We start from the raw sequence: 19,514 nt of genomic DNA, 5'->3' as shown, positions 1-19,514 counted from the left end.
TGCACAGAACAGCAGCCCCCATTTTTTGCAGCTGAATACACTCAAGTTATTTTTACTTGACCTTAACGATCTTGCATTGTTCCATGCTCATTTCAGTGATGTGCTGGCTATGTTCCCCGTCCAAGACACCCTCGCATATCGCTGTTAGTTTTCACAAACCAAAAATGTGGTTATTTTAAACTGATCCCATACAAAATCATTCTCTTTCAAAGCTTTTTAGGCTTATGTCCACATCAGTTAAGAACTGTGTGGCCACCTGATGAAAAACTACAAGACAACAAAAAGTGTGGTTGTTCAGGATAGGAGCGGAATCTCATTTTGAAGTGGAGGTTGTTGTTTTGGGAGAGAAATGGCAGCATGGCCTGCAAGTCCAGGGAGCCCAACCTCTGTAAAGACGTCCTCCCCCACACCCAGCCTGCACTTCGGAGATGACAGGCTCTCTCGACCACATTGTTCTTTTTTTTTCTTCTTTTTTTTCTTTTTTCTTTTTTGCTTTTTAAAGTTACCCTCCACCACAGATCAGTTTATCGCAATACAGCACAAATCAGCTACAACACCAGAGGTGATTTAGGATCCCTGTTAGGATCAGGCTGGATCATGGGCGACTGCTCAAAATCCAGAAGCAGGAGAAATATCTTCCCGTCTAGGCTCCATTTGCTGCTCCAACAGGGAGAGGGCTATAGTGCTGATGCAGAGGTGCAGAAGGCTGTAGCAGAGGAAGCCCTGCTTTGTTCCCCAGGCAAGGGTTGCGGGCAGAGGTCACAGTCTTTATAATCAGGTCTGCCACGTTCAGAGGCTTCATACTTCTAGCCAATTGCAGGAGCTGATGTTCCATATCTCTGCTCCCTTCTCCATCTGCAGAGGACACTGAGGTCATCTCTGGCAGTGCACGAGATTAAGTCTCCCTTCCAGCTTCACTAGCCCCAGTTTAAGCTCTCGTCCCCCATAATAACCCCACAGGAACAACATTCACACCAGAAGATATTGAACACTCATGGAATTTCTACAACCATCACATTCAGTTTTGTAGGGAGAGGCTGTTTCACACTGCTCTCAGAATAGCAGCGCTATGGCCTTCAAAACAACAAACTGATATTTCCCCCTTCTGCAAAGCAAAGCGCTTATTAGGGTTAATAGCAGTGATTAAATTGCTTTTGGATCCTACTGAGGAAGGCACAAGTTGTCAGAAGCTAAAATTAAACAGCACTTCATTTAGGAGGTTAAAAATACATGTTTGTTTCACCACCTACCTCTTTTTGTCTTTCCATTCAGGTAATCAAACTGAATACTCAATTTCAGATGCAGATTTCTCTTACTAAATTCAAGCTACATGACAGCTGACAGCCCACACAAGAAAAATGGCCCAATGTCCTTCCAATGGAACAGGAATCCTAAAGCCAACCCATAACAATAACAACCCAACTGCAGTTTCGTTCTAGGATAGAGACAAGACAGTCTCCCAAAAATACATCTTGTTGAAAATGAAAAAAAATAAAAATTGCCTGACCAAGCTGCAAGGAAACATAATGGAATAATTTGTCATGTTGAATTTGCCCAAATGGGAAATCTGTCTACTGTGGAATCAGATCCACTCTGGCTTTGTTTTGTTCCTCTCTCCACAAGTCAAATGTGGCAAGGACTTTGCACACCTCCTTCCAAGACTGCACTGCAGCACATGAAATGCATTTTTTCATTCAGGCAGCTGTCAAGAGGAGGGTGGAAGGCTGAAGAATCTGGAACAGTGGGATTTTTTTAAGCCTGTGCCATAGCACACACACCCTTGGTGGTATTCTCGGGGTCCCTAGAGAATAGACCATGCTTTCTAGGGAGAGTGGGTATTGCATAAAGACTAAATAGCTGAGTGACTAATCCAGAAGGCCCTGGATTAACCATGCCTCTGCAGTGAATTCTCCCCAGGCAGTCTTGGGCAAGCCTCAACTCCAACACCCGAAATATGGAAACAATACTACTTTCTTACCTTACTGGGTTGTTAAGAACATAAGAACATAAGAACAGCCCCACTGGATCAGGCCATAGGCCCATCTAGTCCAGCTTACTGTATCTCACAGCGGCCCACCAAATGCCCCAGGGAGCACACCAGATAACAAGAGACCTGCATCCTGGTGCCGTCCCTTGCATCTGACATAGCCCATTTCTAAAATCAGGAGGTTGCACATACACATCATGGCTCGTAACCCATAATGGATTTTTCCTCCAGAAACTTGTCCAATCCCCTTTTAAAGGCATCCAGGTCAGATGCTGTCACCACATCCTGCGGCAAGGAGTTCCACAGACTGACCACACGCTGAGTAAAGAAATATTTTCTTTTGTCTGTCCTAACCCTCCCAACACTCAATTTTAGTGGATGTCCTCTGGTTCTGGTGTTTATGTTGTAGAATTACAAGAAGATAATACACATGACATGCTTTCAAGGCTCAAAAGCAATGTGCAAGTCACAGCAGAATCGGAGTCTCAGCTTTAAAGATGTGGTTGGTTAATTCAAATCAACACAGATATTCAGGACCTCCACTATTATTTCTTGTGTTTTGCTGGCCCAGCAGCTTATAAGCTCCCAGCCCTGGTTCCTCTAAAAGTATTTTGCCTACTCCATTCCTTTCCTGACAGAAGCAGGACCCAGCTCTTCTGCCTATACAAGACTCAAACTAACCACTCATTTTCCTAACAGCAGCTGCTATTATGGACAACTGGCACTTGGGAAGTCTGAAGAGCACGTACAAAAATTCTACATTATAGCACTTCAGCCAATGGATAATGGAGGCTCATGTACAAGCAGGCATGGGTTCAAGTAGTGGGCTGGAGAGGGGAGCATCAAACTGACAGGATTTGTACCCTTCCATGTGCCCACCTGCAACCTCTTCCCCAGCCCACAGACTGCTGCCCCCAGAAGAGTACCCAAGGGCTGCAGCGCCCAGGGTGGTGTTGTCATGATGTCACACAATACTGTGGCATCATTTCCACCTTCATCTGAGTTGCCACCTGGCACAAGAAAGCAGCTGCTTCATCTGACTCTGATAAGGCTGCAATGCTGCAGGCGTGCCAAGAAAATGACGTCTCATGGCTCTCCAGCTCATTGGCCACATGCTTCAGAGTTTCTGCCTTGCAGCTAGATGCAAAAGCAACTGGTTTTTTCTTTCCTTTTTTAAAAATTGTGTGCCCCCTTGGCATAGCACCTGGGGCAGTTGCTCCACTCTTGTTATGCCGCTGGCTGCCCCATCCTCTTCTCATGTGCTCTTCCCAAAGGCTGCACAAGAAGAGGATGGCACATGCTTCCTTCCTTCCAAGGAGTGAGAGGGCAGCATCCCCTCCCTGAGACACCTTTCCTTCCCCGCCACTTTGTGTCAAGTGGTTGTATGGAGAGAATCCTGGGAAGGGAGAAGTTCTGCTCACAGAATACTCCCTGCCCATGGCAGCAGAGGTGGTGATAGTAAAAGAGGAGGACGACAATAAGGAAGGTGCCACGCACACTGATGCAGGGGGGCTCTGGCAAGTTGGGTGACAGTAGTACACACCCTGGCAGGGGGCAGCTGAATTTTATAGCACTGTGGAATATGGCAGTGCTTCAGACAGTGGATTGGCCTGGGCCACCCTTGCAGGCAGGCAACTGCCAGTTTTTAGTCTGGGGAAAAAACAAAAAATCCAGTCCACACAAAAAACCTACAAAGTTAGTGGAACCCTCTTTATCATAAGAACTCGTACTTCTGCTGGATCAGACCAAAAATCCATCTAGTCCAACATCCCACTACTCACACTGGCCAGCGCTGCTTCTTAAGAATTTCTATTCAGAGGCATATTTAGTTTTCCAAGCCAGGAAGGTTCATTTGCAGAGGCTTTGGTGGACCTCTCTCCATGTCTTTGACTAATCCCCTCCTAAAGCAATTTAAGTCAGGGGTCATCATCGCATATTGTGGAAGAAAATTCCATACTTGATGGGCGATGCGCAAAAGGATTTTCTTTCATGTGGCTTGACTCTCTTGCCCCTTGGTTTAGTTGTGCACTATGTGAGCAGGGAAAACCTCTCTTTCTCACAGCTTCTCACTGTGCCCTTGTAAACAAGATGCAACAAAACAGAAAGGCAATTTTCATCACCAAATATTTATATCAGGCACAGCCACTTGATGAGAAACATTAACTAGATTGCTAACGAAGGGCTGAACGCTTGGTTTTGTTTATTTACAAAAGGATTCATGTAAAACAATGAATCAAAATCAATATGCTAATTCCATTAGCTGTGACAGAACACGCCTGACAGAGAGAAATAAATTAATTATGGCCTCTCCCAATCTGTCTTAAGTCTCCCTTTACATCAAATAAGCCAAGGAGATGCCCATGTTTTAGAATCCATCAGAAGCTACACAGATATATTCGACACCTTTATCTGCATAATTAGGTGGTTGTCCTCTGACTGAGCAAAAGGACAAACAATGAACCATCCTGTTCTTTCCAGGGGCTTCCATTTACTCATTTTGTTAACAAACTTGCAAGCTCAATAACTTCATATATATTTTATTACCTCTAATTTGTGATGTGTTAGGAGACAGTATTTTAGTGATGAAAGCTGAAAGCATCATGCAATGTCCTTTTCATCCCCGACTAACGAACAGCATTTCATTCCTGAGCTTTCTTATGATGAGCTAAGTACCAAATTAATCAAAGCCAGGGAATCTCAAGCGCAATAAATAACACAAAACATGAAATTGGTACAGAATTATGAACAGGTACATTTTGCAACAGAACAAGCCTTCATTATTGGATTAGCCCTCCAGAGCAGAATCAAAGAGGCATTGTGGTGGAAAAAAAAATGAATGAGGACACATCAATACAATGTGATGTCAGCAGCAGAATGCATTCCTGTGATGGGTGAAATGAACTGCATTGCTCCCACCACATACCTCCCAAAGAGACACTATGTGAACAATCACTAGATTTAAAGTTAGGGAACAAAGCTCTCTTGCACATCTAGGCACCATCTGAGGCTCAGTTGGCAGTGATGCACAAGAGGACCTCCCCAGAGGCAGCCCAATGTGGAATTCCCTATCTTGCATTACACACACTCTCTCACCCTGCCAGAACCTCACCAAAGCTTAAAGGGTTGGTTTTTTCAACAGGTTTTGACTTAGATTGCTTAATTTGTTGTTCCTCATTTTATTTAATTGCTGCGGTCATCATATTATATTATATTTTCACACTCTGTGTTTTTAAATGGATTGCACTTACAGCTGATACTGGCAGCTGCCTTGTCTCCCAAAGGAAGAAAGGTGGGTAGACATTTTTGAGGATGTCTCAAAAAAAAAAAACAGAAGAGGACAGTCCAATACTGATTTGATGCACCTTTCCAAGAACCACAGCCAGGCCCAAACTTGCACTCACCCAACTCTCATTATCCCAGATGTGTTTTCATGGGGAAAGTCAACAGTTGACAATATGGAACTATTTAATGCTTTGAGCAAAGAAAGTGGTCCCCACTAAGTGATTTTAAGTACATAAACAATGGAATGTACACAAGTGCTCAAGAGAGATGTTACCAATCAAAACTTTCCCCCGTGACAACAGAACCTCCTTTTGCTACATGCCAGTAGGGAAAAAGAGGCTACAAGCAGGAGCATCTTCTGAAAAAGGCAGCAGAGAGAAGAGGAAGAGGGAGCAACAGGCTTAGAGACACTTCTGAAAAGCTCCTCATTCACATTTCTCCCTGGATTCTGGACTTCAGAATTACCTGGGCGTGTTTCCAAAGTGAAATGGAAGCCTTCTGTATTCCTCATTGTTCCAAAACATTTCTGCACTATGTACAGTATGTACAGTCTGCTGTAGCTTTCAGCTCCTTTGCATCTTCTTTTCTCCCCCTACACTGCCAATGATCTTGTGTGCACTGATAAAGCAGGTCAAAAAGCAATCCTGATCTGACCATACACACTGTCAATTCAGGAAGACTTTTTTGCCTGGTCTTTGTACAAATGTGCTGGCACTTTCGAGGCCACAAAAAGGGCTGCATTGGGAAAGAAGGGCCTACAAAGCCCCAGCTCATGTACCAAGCCCCTTGAATACAGGCATGACCCCATAACTGCAGGGGTTCCACTCCAGACACACACACTCCCGCAGATATTGTGAATCTGCTGATACAGGGACACCCTTTCAAGAGGTGAGGAAAGTGAAAGAAAGGGCACAAAAAAATAGCTCCCTTCCCCAGTGTTGCTCCAGAATGTATTATGACCAGGAAGAGAAGGCTTTGCAATGCATTCTGAGGTGACTGTTGAATGAAGGGAGCAGCCTCCACACAACCAGGAAGAGGCTGCAGGCAACTCAGAACACTGCCTGCAGCCCTGAAAATGCAGTTGTTTAGCTGTACTATAGTCCACATAGCTTTTTTTTTTTTTTTTGCCTTTTCCTTGACTTTCTAAACCTTTTAAAAGTGGGACCCCAATATCATTCAGATCCAGAGATAATTGAAACCGTGGATACCAGATGTGGATACCAGATTTGCAGATACTGGAGGCCAGAGGAACTTGCTCCCAGTATCTTTTGTTTAACCACAACTTCTTTGTGTCTGTCCCAATGGTATCATCAATCAGTTTCATTAGGTGACAAACTGCCTATGAAAAGGATGCAACTGCTTTAATCCTTTGTTTTACAAAATCCTTTGTTTTACAAAATCTGGACTATGTTGTTTGATAGTGATTTAGGAAGATGGCAGTTCTTTGGGTCAGCAACATGCAGATAAGAGCAGCCGCTTTCCAGAGGGAACGTAGCCTATACCTAGATTTCTGCACTTACCCTCTCTGGCTGACTGCTGCTTGCCTCATGTCGGCAAAGAGCCTTGGTGCACTGGCATGAGCCTGACAGGCTGTCAATAAGAATCAAATCTGCTTGTATTAAAGTCACATGGCATTTATGAACATGTGGAACCAGCTGCTCAACAAGCTGCATTCTGGTATGATGAGAAATTCACAGATGGAAAAACAGATTCAGCTCCACAGTGCACATAGAAGGCCACCCATCACAAGCTATCTCAATCCACATTCTTAAAAACAAACCAAAAAATACTGAGAATGTTGCAATCCCAGAAGAGGGGGGAGAACATGGTGAGTGGACAGCAAGACTTGTGTTACCGATATCAGTGTGGGCGCAAAAGGAATACTCTACAATGTATGTGAACATCAGACACTGGGAATAAACCACAGGGAATGGCCACTATCTTCATGACATGCATCAGCTTGTAAGCTCCCAGAGCTATCTGTTGATATCAGCAGAAGCTGATGGAATACAAGATAGAAGCAGAAGGAATACAAGAAGCTGCCTTCCACAGCATCCAACTAGCCTGTACTGTGCATGACTACTGCTGGCTCTCCAAGGTCCCAAGAAGAGAGAGGTTTTCCCTAGACCTATTCCTACCTGAGATGATCCTCTCTTCCACTACCCCAATGCAACAGATTCAAGACTCAGTCTTCTCATCCCCACCCAATGTGTCCATGTGGATGCATTAATGTGCACAAGTACTGCAGATAAGACGAGTCCACTCTAACAACAAACTTCTAGAGATCCTGGGAAAGGAGCTAAAGTAAACCCTGAAGAATGACAACAGTAGCAAATTTAAATAAATCATCCTCAGAAGACAGAAACAGGTCAAACAGAGCATACAGCATGCTGGGGGGGGGAAGATGAGGAGCAGTTCAGCAGCTCGCCACGCGCCTCTCCTCCCCGGCTAGGCTCAGTGGCGCGGGAGGAAGAGGGGGGCGCTGGAGCCCAAGGAGCCCCCGCTGCCCCCAGGGCAAGCCCCCCCCCCGCCGCCATTTGTCCCCACCCACCCAGCTGCCCGCCCTGCGCCTGTCCTCCCCGGCTGAGCTAGCTGGCTCAGCTTTCCCGGTGGGTCGGGGGCGTGGGAGGAAGAGGGGGGTGCTGGAGCCGCTCCCGCTCAAAGAGCCCCCACTGCCCCCCCCAGGGTGAGCCCCCACTGCCGCCATGTGTCCCCTCCCGTCAGCATGCAGCCTCGCTGACTGAAGAGGACCAGTTCAGTGCCAGCATGCTGCCTCGCTGACTAGGGCTGCCCGTCCAGTGCCCTGAGGATTGCAGCCTCAGTGACGAAGATGAGATGCTTCCTTCTTCACATTCTGATTGACAGTGGCTGCAATCCTAACCACACTTTCCTGAGAGTAAGCCCCATTGAACAAAATAGGAGTTACTTCTGAGTAGACCTGGTTAGGATTGTGCTCAGTGCCTACATAGAGGTAAGTTCCATTGTGTTCAATGGGGCTTACTCCCAGGAAAGTGTGGCAAACTCTGCCACACTTTCCTGGGAGTAAGCCCCATTGAATACAGTGGGACTTACCTCTGAGTAGACACTGTCAGTCAGAAGGCGAAGAAGGAAGCATCTCATCTTCATCACTGAGGCTGCGATCCTATCCACACTTTCCTGGGAGTAAGCCCCATTGAACACAATGGGGCTTACTTTTGAGTAGACATGCCTAGCATTGCATTGTCAGTCTGGAGGAGAATGAAACGCAGACCCGGGACCTCCAAGGGGCACCTCCTCCTTCCAGCTCCAGACTGTAGAAGTTTTTGGAGCTCCCCCTCCACCTCTGATCCAGGCAAGAGGGTCAGTCTCCCAGTGTCTCACCCCACCAGTGGCTCTCCCCAGAAGACTTTTTGCCCCTAAGAGACATCAAACCCCCCCCCCCATCTCTCACACAGGAAGGGACTGAAAATCGCTTATGTCTCCCCGGCACACTTCTCCAGCTTGGATGGGCTCAAGGTCCCCAGTGAGAAGAGCCAAGGGAAGACTTGCCTTCCCCTGTGAAGTGCAAGTGCACCCAGAGCAGATGGGTTGCCAACCCCTGGACTAAGCTAATTTCCTCCCTGTCTGAAGGTGCATTCATACTGGGCTGGGTACCTTCCTTATGAGGAAAGGCTACGGTGTTTGGGCCTCTTCAGCCTAGAAAAGAGGCGTCTCAGGGGGGACATGATTGAGACATACAAAATTACGCAGGGGATGGACAGAGTGGATAGAGAGATGCTCTTTACACTCACACAAAACACCAGAACCAGGGGACATCCACTAAAATTGAGTGTTGGGAGGGTTAGGACAGACAAAAGAAAATATGTCTTTACTCAGCGTGTGGTTGGTCTGTGGAACTCCTTGCCACAGGATGTGGTGATGGCATCTGGTCTGGACGCCTTTAAAAGGGGATTGGACAAGTTTCTGGAGGAAAAATCCATTACGGGTTACAAGCCATGATGTGTATGTGCAATCTCCTGATTTTAGAAATGGGCTATGTCAGAATGCCAGATGCAAGGGAGGGCACCAGGATGCAGGTCTCTTGTTAACTGGTGTGCTCCCTGGGGCATTTGGTGGGCTGCTGTGAGATACAGGAAGCTGGACTAGATGGGCCTATGGCCTGATCCAGTGGGGATGTTCTTATGCTCTTATGCAGCCCTGACCCCCTCTCCCATGCAACCCTGACCCCCTCCCCTATTTTAACAGTAATTATTGCCTACTCTTTATTCTATAATTTCAGGGAACAAATGTTCCCTGCCCCCCACCACAGGATGCAGTGCATGCCCTATTGGTACAGCTGCACTGGCACTGGAAAATTGGATAGGATTAGGTCCTAAGTCCTCTTAACTGTAACTTTCCAGCACCAAGTCCTGGAGGTCTCCTTGTGACACAGAAATGTTTGTTCCATTATCTCGGGGCTGCATTGGCTCTGGAAAGTTGGATAACCCTTAGGCTACAATCCTACTCACACCTGGGAAGCAAGCCCAATTGACTATAGAATGTGATTTGCTCCTGTGTAGGCTTGCATAGGATTGGGCTGCTATTCCCAGTATGCTGAGGATGGTACAGTTAGCATTGCTCCTTCTCTCGAAGAAAAGTTCCTTTAGGTTATTCTCCCTCCCCCCATGCAAGTGAAATGCCAGGCTGACTAGAAATTGAAGATTTTTTGAACAAGTTTGCAAATTGGGTTTAGGTCTTATCACCTAATGAAGAAGAACTGGAGAAGCACTGGGAAGAACTTGTGATCAGGGTGAACCTCAAAACCTGCAAGGCTTGTTACATGTGCTGTTAATTTTCATTTTTAGGCTGGGTTGTAGGTGCTTGGACACCTACACAGCTGCAACACTTTCAAAGGACAGTGGTGGGGAGGTTCTGCCTCACCTGCCTCCCCACCCACTGCAGGCCCCTGCTTTGCACTCCCTGGTCAGTAGCAACCCTCAAACTTGTGGGAGAATCGCCACTAGAGTAGACCAAAGTGATGGGTATCTGCTGTTGCCTGTTGGAAAGCAACCTAGAAGAACAGTCCCCTCATACTTTTTTGCTCATTAGTGAAACTATCCTTCAAGGCTGCCATTCTCTCTCAAACCCTGAAAGTCAACAACTCCCCTTGAACTTGTTGGGCTTCTGAGTAGACGTGCATTGGATTGCAGAGTTGGAAGTTGGAGGGGAAAGCTTTAGAGTTCACTGGAATTCTTTTTGGGGCTGGGTGGTAAAAGCAATAGAGCAGCATTTCTCAACCAGTAGTACTCATACCACCAGTGGTACTTGAGGTGGTGCCCAGAGGTACTCATGGCAGGACCCCTCCCCCAGACCTCCACTGCCTGGCAGTGAGACCAGCAATATGATGCAACAAACAGTGGTAGGAGGCTCAGCTCTGCTTTTCTTGCACTCAAAAAAGCCCTCCCATCTACCCTGGGAGCCCAATCCTTTGCATGTCTACTCAGAAGTAAGTTCCATTATAGTCAGTGGGACTTACTACCAGGAAAAAGTGGATAGGATTGTAACCTGAGCCTCTTACCATGGTTTGTTGCATCATGTCTGGCCTCTTAGTATGGAAATAACTGGTGATAAAGTCATTCCAGTTACTTCCAGTTGTACTTCCCAGAGGTGGGCCATGCAAAATGGTACAGTGGGCGAAAGGCAGATGCTGAGGAATGCTGTAATAGAACAAAAAAGAAGGGGAGGTGTAAAGATGTTACTATGCTGTTGTTGCTTTTGGTTGATGATGAGGTGTCAGACTATGTGCTCAGTGCACTTTTGCTGACCACTAAAAGTGGTTCTGTTCACCACTAAAAGTGAACCAGATCCTTGAGAGGATTGACTGCTCTGGTAAAAATCACCAAGTTCCCACTGAGAAGGAAGGTGGCCCAGCTCAAAGCCCAGTGCAGCAAGTTGGTTTGTGCAGATGTGAAGGTGCTATGCTACTGTGGTGTCTCCAGAGGTTGATAACCTGGAGCCCTGGCAGTTCACACCTCCTCTTCTTGGTGCCTTCCTTATTTCATTATACAACTGCCTTGAGAATTCATCACGCTGTACAAGAACATCACCACGCTGTACAAGAACAAAGGCGACAGGGGTGACTGCAACAACTACCGTGGCATCTCTCTCCTTAGCATTGTAGGAAAGTTGTTTGCCCGAGTTGCACTAAAGAGGCTCCAGGTACTTGCAGAGAGCGTTTATCCAGAATCACAGTGCGGATTCCAAGGCAACAGGTCCACCACTGATATGGTACTCTCCCTTAGACAACTGCAGGAGAAATGCAGGAAACAACGACAGCCACTCTTTATAGCCTTCATAGATCTCACGAAGGCCTTCGACCTGGTCAGCAGGGATGGCCTCTTCAAGATTCTCCCCAAGATTGGATGTCCACCCAGGCTCCTCAGCATCATCAGATCCTTCCACAAGGACATGAAGGGCACTGTTGTCTTCGATGGCTCCACATCAGACCCCTTTGACATCTGAAGCAGCGTGAAGCAAGGCTGTGTTCTTGCACCAACCTTGTTTGGGATTTTCTTCGCTGTCCTGCTGAAGCAGGCCTTTGGAACTGCAACAGAAGGCATCTATCTCCGGACCAGATCAGACGAAAAGTTCTTCAACCTCTCCAGACTGAGAGCAAAGTCCAAAGTCCAGCTGAAATGTCTGCGTGACTTCCTCTTTGCCGACGATGCAGCTGTCACTGCCCACTCTGCCAAAGATCTCCAGCAGCTCATGGATCGTTTTAGCAAGGCCTGCCAAGATTTTGGACTGACGATCAGCCTGAAGAAAACACAGGTCATGGTTCAGGATGTGGACTCACCTCCCTGCATTACAATCTCTGCGCATGAACTGGAGGTTGTCCATGACTTTGTGTACCTTGGCTCAACGATCTCCGACACTCTTTACCTCGATACCGAGCTAAACAAACGCATCGGTAAAGCAGCTACCACGTTTTCCAGACTCACAAAGAGAGTCTGGTCCAACAAGAAGCTGACGGAACATACCAAGATCCAGGTCTACAGAGCTTGCGTCCTGAGTGCACTTCTGTACTGCAGCAAGTCATGGACTCTTCACTCACAACAGGAGAGGAAACTGAACGCTTTCCACATGCGCTGCCTCCGACGCATTCTCAGCATCACCTGGCAGGACAAAGTTCCAAACAACACAGTCCTGGAACGTGCTGGAATCCCTAGCATGTATGCGCTGCTGAAACAGAGACGCCTGCATTGGCTCGGTCATGTCATGAGAATGGATGATGGCCGGATCCCAAAGGATCTCCTCTATGGAGAACTCGTGCAAGGAAAGCGCCCTACAGGTAGACCACAGCTGCGATACAAGGACATCTGCAAGAGGGATCTGAAGGCCTTAGGAGTGGACCTCAACAGGTGGGAAACCCTGGCCTCTGAGCGGTCCGCTTGGAGGCAGGCTGTGCAGCATGGCCTTTCCCAGTTTGAAGAGACACTTGGCCAACAGTCTGAGGCAAAGAAGGAAGGCCCATAGCCAAGGAGACAGACCAGGGACAGACTGCACTTGCTCCCAGTGTGGAAGGGATTGTCACTCCCGAATTGGCCTTTTCAGCCACACTAGACGCTGTTCCAGAACCACCTTTCAGAGTGCAATACCATAGTCTTTCGAGACTGAAGATTGCCAACATTTGAGAATTCAAGAAAAAATATCCATTTGAAGTGTGCATTTCAGCCACGTTTATCCTCACTGGAAACTAGTGGCCAGAGGCCTGTAAGTATGACTATACAGGATTGCAGCCTTGCAATTTGGATTTAGACATTGGGTTAAAGTTACAGTGCAATCCTATGAATGTCTACTCAGTAGTAAGTCCCATTATGTTCAATGGGACTTACTCCCAGGAAAGTGTGTACTGTACAGTATAGGAGTGCAGCCGTAGTCTTTCAACTTCGTTTGCGGCAGACAATTGAAGCTGAGTTGCTCATTAGGACATAGAACCTGTTGTTAATTTATTTGAATCCCACCACTGGTGGTGGGGCCAATCTAATCTAATTTTCCAGTGCTGGTGCAGATGCGCTAATGGGGTGTGCACTGCACCTTGTGGTGGAGGGGCAGTCACTGGTATCTTCTCAAGGCATGGGAACATTTGTTCCCTTACCATGGGGATGCACTGTGGCTACACCGGAACTGGAAAGTTGGACAGGATTGGGCCCATAGTGAACAAAGAATGGGTGGGAGAGACATGATTCACTTCAACCTTAGTAAGAAGCACCTTGCTGGTTGGACCCTATCCAACTGGCCAAGTCAGTTTTCTGTTCCCAGCAGCTACTACTCAAGGTCTTGTGCAGAGTCTATTTTTAGATTTGTTTTGTTTTAAAGTACTGCAATCAATAATCATTACACAGTTTAATTCCAACGCAGTACTTTAAAGATTTACACATCAGAAAGCGGACTGGCGGGGGGGGGGGGGTGTAGATTATAGATTCCACGGTATTTGATGCTTTACAAATGCACCATCATGTTGGAAATGCCAGCAGGGATTAAGGCTACAATCCTCCATTCAGACAGAGATAGGACGCTCAAGGTAATGGAAGTGGATCAGTGCTTGGATACAAATTGCAGCATTGCACATTCTTGCTTTGAAAAATGCTTGGTGAGATCAGCATACTGGCTTTCAAAACCAACTCACTAAGAGGAAGGAGCAACCTGTTCTCAAAGCACTGGATTGGCTTCCCTTCTGAGGCATGATGGGGGTTTTAGACCCACTGAGTGATCACCATTAGCACTATGCTGCTCCTCTCGGAGAGGGTTTTTCTGTCAACCTCTACACTTCACACCATTTGCTACCACAGTTTGCTGTCAAAGGGTGTGGTGTTGGCCAGAGCTTAGATGGCTTCACATGGAAATTAAGCAAATTCACAGGGGAGAAGCAGTAGCAGCACCCTTTCAAAGGTAGTTTGCCATGATGGCTACAGATATTACCTCTGGTTCAGAGATAGTAGGCAAACCTTTTGTCTGACCCAGCAGGTCTCTTCTTATACAGCTTTAAAAAGCCAACTGGAAGACAGGTGGATTGGGCTGGGTGTCAGTTTTCTTCATTTCATAAGGCTGTTGCTGTATCAGAAATGTAATGAATTGTGGTCAACTGAACTAGTTTTGTTTTTCTAAATGAGGATAGTACAGTACATGAGCTGATCTATTTTCCTGGTGGAGGTATCAGAAATTCAACAGAGACAGACAAAAACCTTCAGAGAGTCCCCAAAGCACAATCCAAGCTGGCCCAATAAAAAGGGAATCCTTAGCTGTGATACTCCAAAAATCCAGCAGAGACCAGACAAAATCAGAAAGCCAGCATCACATGGGCCCAAACAAAAAGCACTTTACATTAATGATAATAAAAGTAAAGAATGGATGACCTTTCAACTGGAGATTCATTCTCAAAAAGAGATTAAGGAATCAGCTGTCCTGCTTTACTGCCTGCCTAACCCGAGAAAATCAATTTCAATCAAATTCTGACCAAAATTATGACTTGTTTTTTTCATTATCCTGACAAGGGCATATGAAGTGCCAGAGACAACCATGCAAGGCTCCAGCAGCCAAGTGACACAATGTCATCCTGTCTCAGAAGTTTGGCTCAGATTTCATTCTGATGAGAAAGCCAAAAGCCCTGGTTAGGGAAGGGGGCAGAAAATAGCTTGAAGACAAGGACAGGGAACAGGCCAAATTCATCTGGGTCTGACCCAGTGAATGGAGCCAATGCTGAGGGCTCCTCAGTCCTTGCTCAGCTGAAAATACACCAAAAATTAGTTTCCAAATGGATTTAAAGCATAGAAAAGAAAAATATATCGGGATAGGGAGTCAGATCCTCAGTGATGTCACACTTCCAGGCCAATCCTATGAACACAATACACCTTTACCACCATTCAGTGGTCCAGCAGCAACAGCACAGCATCTAGGAAGCAGTGCCAGAGGTTGTCAAATATGCCAAACATGGGAATAACGGATGCTATAGGCTTATACCATAGTCTTTCGAGACTGAAGGTTGCCAACCAGCATTGCCATATGTGGGAGAAGATCCATTTCTTACACAGTTCCAATGCAGTCCCCCCAACCACAGGACAAGGAAATGAAACTCAATGGGTTCTCAATAACCTAACAGGGCAGTGCTGCAGATACACCCAAGATAACACCACTCTCCCTCACATACACTGAGTATGCAATTCTGATCAAGGGAGTCTCTGTGGGTTATGTGCTGTCTATGCTCTGCTACACTCTCTGTGTTTCTCTTTGCTCTCCACAGGAAGTTTTTCCACAGGGGAAGAGGATACAAGACCCTCCACATGTCCAGCCATGCAGATCACAACAGAATGCCCCATACACTTGGCATCAGCAACCATTGGGATCCCAGTTGTTCCTCTGTGGGGTTGCTGATTTGCTTATTTCAGATGGGTCTTCAATTGCTTTGCAAACTCTATGAGATTGCAATGAATTAAGTGATGTCGGCAGACCTCTCTGACACATGTTACTTTCTATCTGACTTGTGTGTTTCTCTTTCAGATGCTTCTCCATCTTTGAGACTGTACAATAAAAACATTGACCTGATCATATTTCTTATTGTATTGTTAGCAGATAAGGGACCCTTCTCCCCACTTTAGTTACTTCTTATCTCAGTTGGGCTCAGGATGGAACTCTACAGGGGAGAGAGGAAGGGCCGCTCTGCTACCATCCTCACTTTCTGACTCCTTCAGGGAAGGCCCTCATTGGTCACAAGCCACCTGCTCTTTGCTGCCATTATGTATAAGGCAGATAGATGCAATAGAAGAGGGAAGGTAGCATAATGACAGCTACAGCTACACCAGGGCTACCGTGCAGCAAGTGCTAGCCATAACATAAAGAACAAAATGAGTGAGTGCACACACAAAACTCAGTGGGTGGCCCTGTGTCACATGCAAGCTCACTGTCTGTCCAATCAATCAGATCATTCCATGCACTAGAAGATCATTCCATGCACTAGAATCTCCCAGTCAGCTGTGTATGTTTCTGCAAGATACCAAATGTTCCATGAGTTGCTTTTTGCCTGTCTCCTACTGCATCTGAAAAATTAAACAGCAGCAACATTGGGCATTGGATTGTCCCATTAATTAAGAGACACAACTGATTTTTAAAATATGTTTATGTAAATCCTTAAGGAAAAACAGACTGCACCGCCTTGGATGAGGGATTTCCTGCCTACCCTCTCTCCCAATGGAGGAAATGCCCACCTCTCTCAGAAAGAGCTCCTGCAAACAGAATGTTCTGTGGTTTCTTCAAAATGATTTCCTCCTCTGAAAATGTCTGCAGTTCAATAAAAACTCAAATAGTTAATCAATTCAAGTTTTTTAATTGTTTGGTTGACCAAATTACTGCCTCATCTCACGTCAAAGAGCACCGTGATTTTTTATTTTTTGTTCTCTCACATTTCCTGTTTCTCTGTTAACAGGTTAGTCTTTCATTTGACTTTGAGGTTTGCCAGGAAGAAATTTTGCTTCATGGAATTTAAATAAAAATATCAAATGAAACAAAACAAGAGATTTGGGGCCCAATCCTATCCAACTTTCTAGCACTGATGCAGCTGCAATGCAGCCCTAGGATCATCACCGGCATCCTTCAGTCTTGGAAGACTATGGTATCGCGCTCTGAATGGTGTTTCTGGAACAGCGTCTAGTGTGGATGAAAAGGCCGATTCAGGAGTGACAATCCCTTCCACACTGGGAGCAAATGTAGTCTGTCCTTGGTCTGTCTCCCTGGCTATGGGCCTTCCTTTGCCTCTTTGCCTCAGTCTGTTGGGCAAGTGTCTCTTCAAACTGGGAAAGGCCATGCTGCACAGCCTGCCTCCAAGCAGGACTCTCAGAGGCCAAGGTTTGCCATCTGTTGATGTCCATTTTTAAGGCCTTCAGATCGCTCTGGCAGATACCATTATACAGCAGCTGTGGGATCAAGCCCTGAGATAAGGGAATAAATATTCCCTTACCTTAAGAAGGCCATCATGAGTGTCCCCCCATTGCAGGATACAGCACATGCCCCAATGGCATGGTTGCTTCAATGCTGGAAAGCTGGGTAGGACTGGGTCCTCAGCCATCCAGTTTCTGCCACCAGGGGAAAAACAGAATGGTTTAACATATTTCCATTCCTCAGAAACAGCCAGATCCCAGCCCCACCTTCTGCTCCTCCGCCCCTGGGGCCACCCTCTCACTACCCTCCCCCTGGAATGCCTCCCTCTCACCTGCTCCCAAACCACCCCAGAGCCTTGCAAGGCTCAGCCCCTCCATCAGCGCGGAGGCTGAATTTAGCCTCTGCTTGCCCGTCTAGCCAACTCATGAGGAGCGCAAAGGTGCCTTACGGCACATTTGTGAGCCTCCTGGGCCAGCGCAAGGGCGATTTAGGATTGTGCCCTAATAAAGGTTAATCCTGCCTGCAGTGATGAGCAGTCACGCCCTAAAGTTTCAGTCCAGGAGTACCTCTTGAGATTAACTGTAAGAACTGGGAACTGAACCAGCAGCGTTCTACATGCAAAGCCTGAGTTTTACCCAATAGGCCTCCTCCAGATGGAAGGAGCCAAACAATGTCTTGACTGCCATAAGAAAAAGAGCATCAAACATTTGAAGATCTGGGCTGGGGCAAAGGAAGAGAAAGAAAGAGAGCGAGCAGCAGAAGGGGAGAAGTGTTGCCACAAAAATCCAATACTCTTTCAAGACACTAATTCTTGTTGCAGCCAGGAGAACAAACAATATAAATAGATGGTTTTAGACATCAGATCCCTTTCATCTCACTTCTTTGATCAAGAACCAGGCAGGCAATTATTTGAGCCTGCACAAACTTATGTTCTTTTCTAAGACATGCTGTTATTGGTACGTTAACCATAGCACAAAAGCCATGGATTATCTCTCTGTTCAGTTCCGGGTAGGCCTGAACTCATTCACGATGGCCTCAAAGGGGAGATGTAAGGGCTTCTTTTGGAAACTGCCAGTTCTACAGGAGGAGCCGTTACTTGTAGAAGCACATTTTGTTTCAAAGATGTCTCACACTTAAGAACAACTTTGCTAGCTGAAGTCTCATTGGTCCAATAAGTTCAGCACTCAATTTCTGACCATGGCAAATCCGATCAAGACTCTAGAAGCTCAAGGAGATGTGGGCCATCACTTACTGTTTGTTTCCAGTTTCTGGTCTTCAGGTGTTTTTAAATGGAGATTCTATTTGGCTATCATGGCTACTAGCTATCAACAGACCTCTCTTCCATGAACACACCTCACCTTTTCTTAAGCCACCTGAGCTGGTCGGCATCACTATGGCATTATGAATTCCACAAGTCTAATGACATATTTTGGAAAGTCCTTTTTCCCAGATAGTCCTGAAGCTGCTGCCAGTCAACTGAACTTCATGACCTACTGAAGTCCTATTATGACTGGGGGGGATAAATATCTCTTTATGTACTCTCACCACACAACTCATACTCCCCACATTTAGCTGGCCCCCCAACACTTAAGCCTACCCACATAAAGACAGTGTGCCAAGCTTTCACTTCCACCTGCACATTTCTAGTACCTTACCAGCAAGCACAACTCTAAGAGATCACACAACCATTTGGAAACAGGGAGTGAAACACCGCAGATAAATGATTGGTCACATTCCTAAACAAGCAATGTGGGTTCCACCATATATTCCTATATGTGAAGAATTGATTGCTATTCCATGCTTTCCTCAAGCAAGTCTAACCTCCCTTCAAGAAATTGCCTGGACACAATCCAGCACAGAGATAGTCTGAAAGCCTGTGTACATCAACTTGGAAGTAAACCGCACTGAACACAAATGGACTTAGCTCTGCACAAATGTATACAGGACGACACCATTAAAGCATGCTAAAGTTTACTGAAAACAATGTACTGGATTGGGCCCTCTGGCTGGGGAGAATGGATACAAATGAAAGGTTTTCTTTCCTTCTAAGACAGAAAACCTCAGGCTGTGCCAGATGTTCTTAGTTCACAGGTATTCTTGCACTAGTCAAAGAAGAGTAATAGCAGGAATGAGGAAGGATAAAATTTTCCCCTTGGAGCCCTTTGGATCATGTAACCCTGCCTGCTGCAGGGAGGACTTGCAAAGACTGAACCAAACCTGGAACCAATGCGAAAAAAATAAGACAGTCTTACCTGATGAGACAGAACATATGTATGGTGAAAAATCATTGCGGAAGCCATTCCAATATGCATCATTCCAACCACCAGAGATTGCAGCAGGGACAGAAATGGGTGGG

The 19,514-nt window shown here is 46.2% G+C and overlaps 1 protein-coding gene across 7 annotated transcripts in view; it reads right to left on the bottom strand.

Moving 5' to 3' along the window:
• Positions 1–19,514, bottom strand: part of NCAM1 (neural cell adhesion molecule 1) — a 205,021-nt gene that overhangs the window by 124,025 nt on the left and 61,482 nt on the right. For 5 of the 7 annotated variants that reach the window (XM_066639448.1, XM_066639442.1, XM_066639447.1 and 2 more), the window contains exon 2: positions 16,279–16,320. The exons of the other annotated variants lie outside the window; for them this stretch is intronic. In XM_066639448.1, coding sequence (XP_066495545.1) covers positions 16,279–16,320 — 42 coding nt within the window. The remainder of the gene's footprint in view (positions 1–16,278; positions 16,321–19,514) is intronic. 7 annotated transcript variants of the gene reach the window in all.

This window comes from Tiliqua scincoides, chromosome 11 (genome assembly GCF_035046505.1).
Source record: "Tiliqua scincoides isolate rTilSci1 chromosome 11, rTilSci1.hap2, whole genome shotgun sequence".
Classification (NCBI taxonomy): domain Eukaryota; kingdom Metazoa; phylum Chordata; class Lepidosauria; order Squamata; family Scincidae; genus Tiliqua; species Tiliqua scincoides.
Note: the sequence above shows the minus strand (reverse complement) of the source record. Positions and strands in the feature narration are given on the sequence as shown.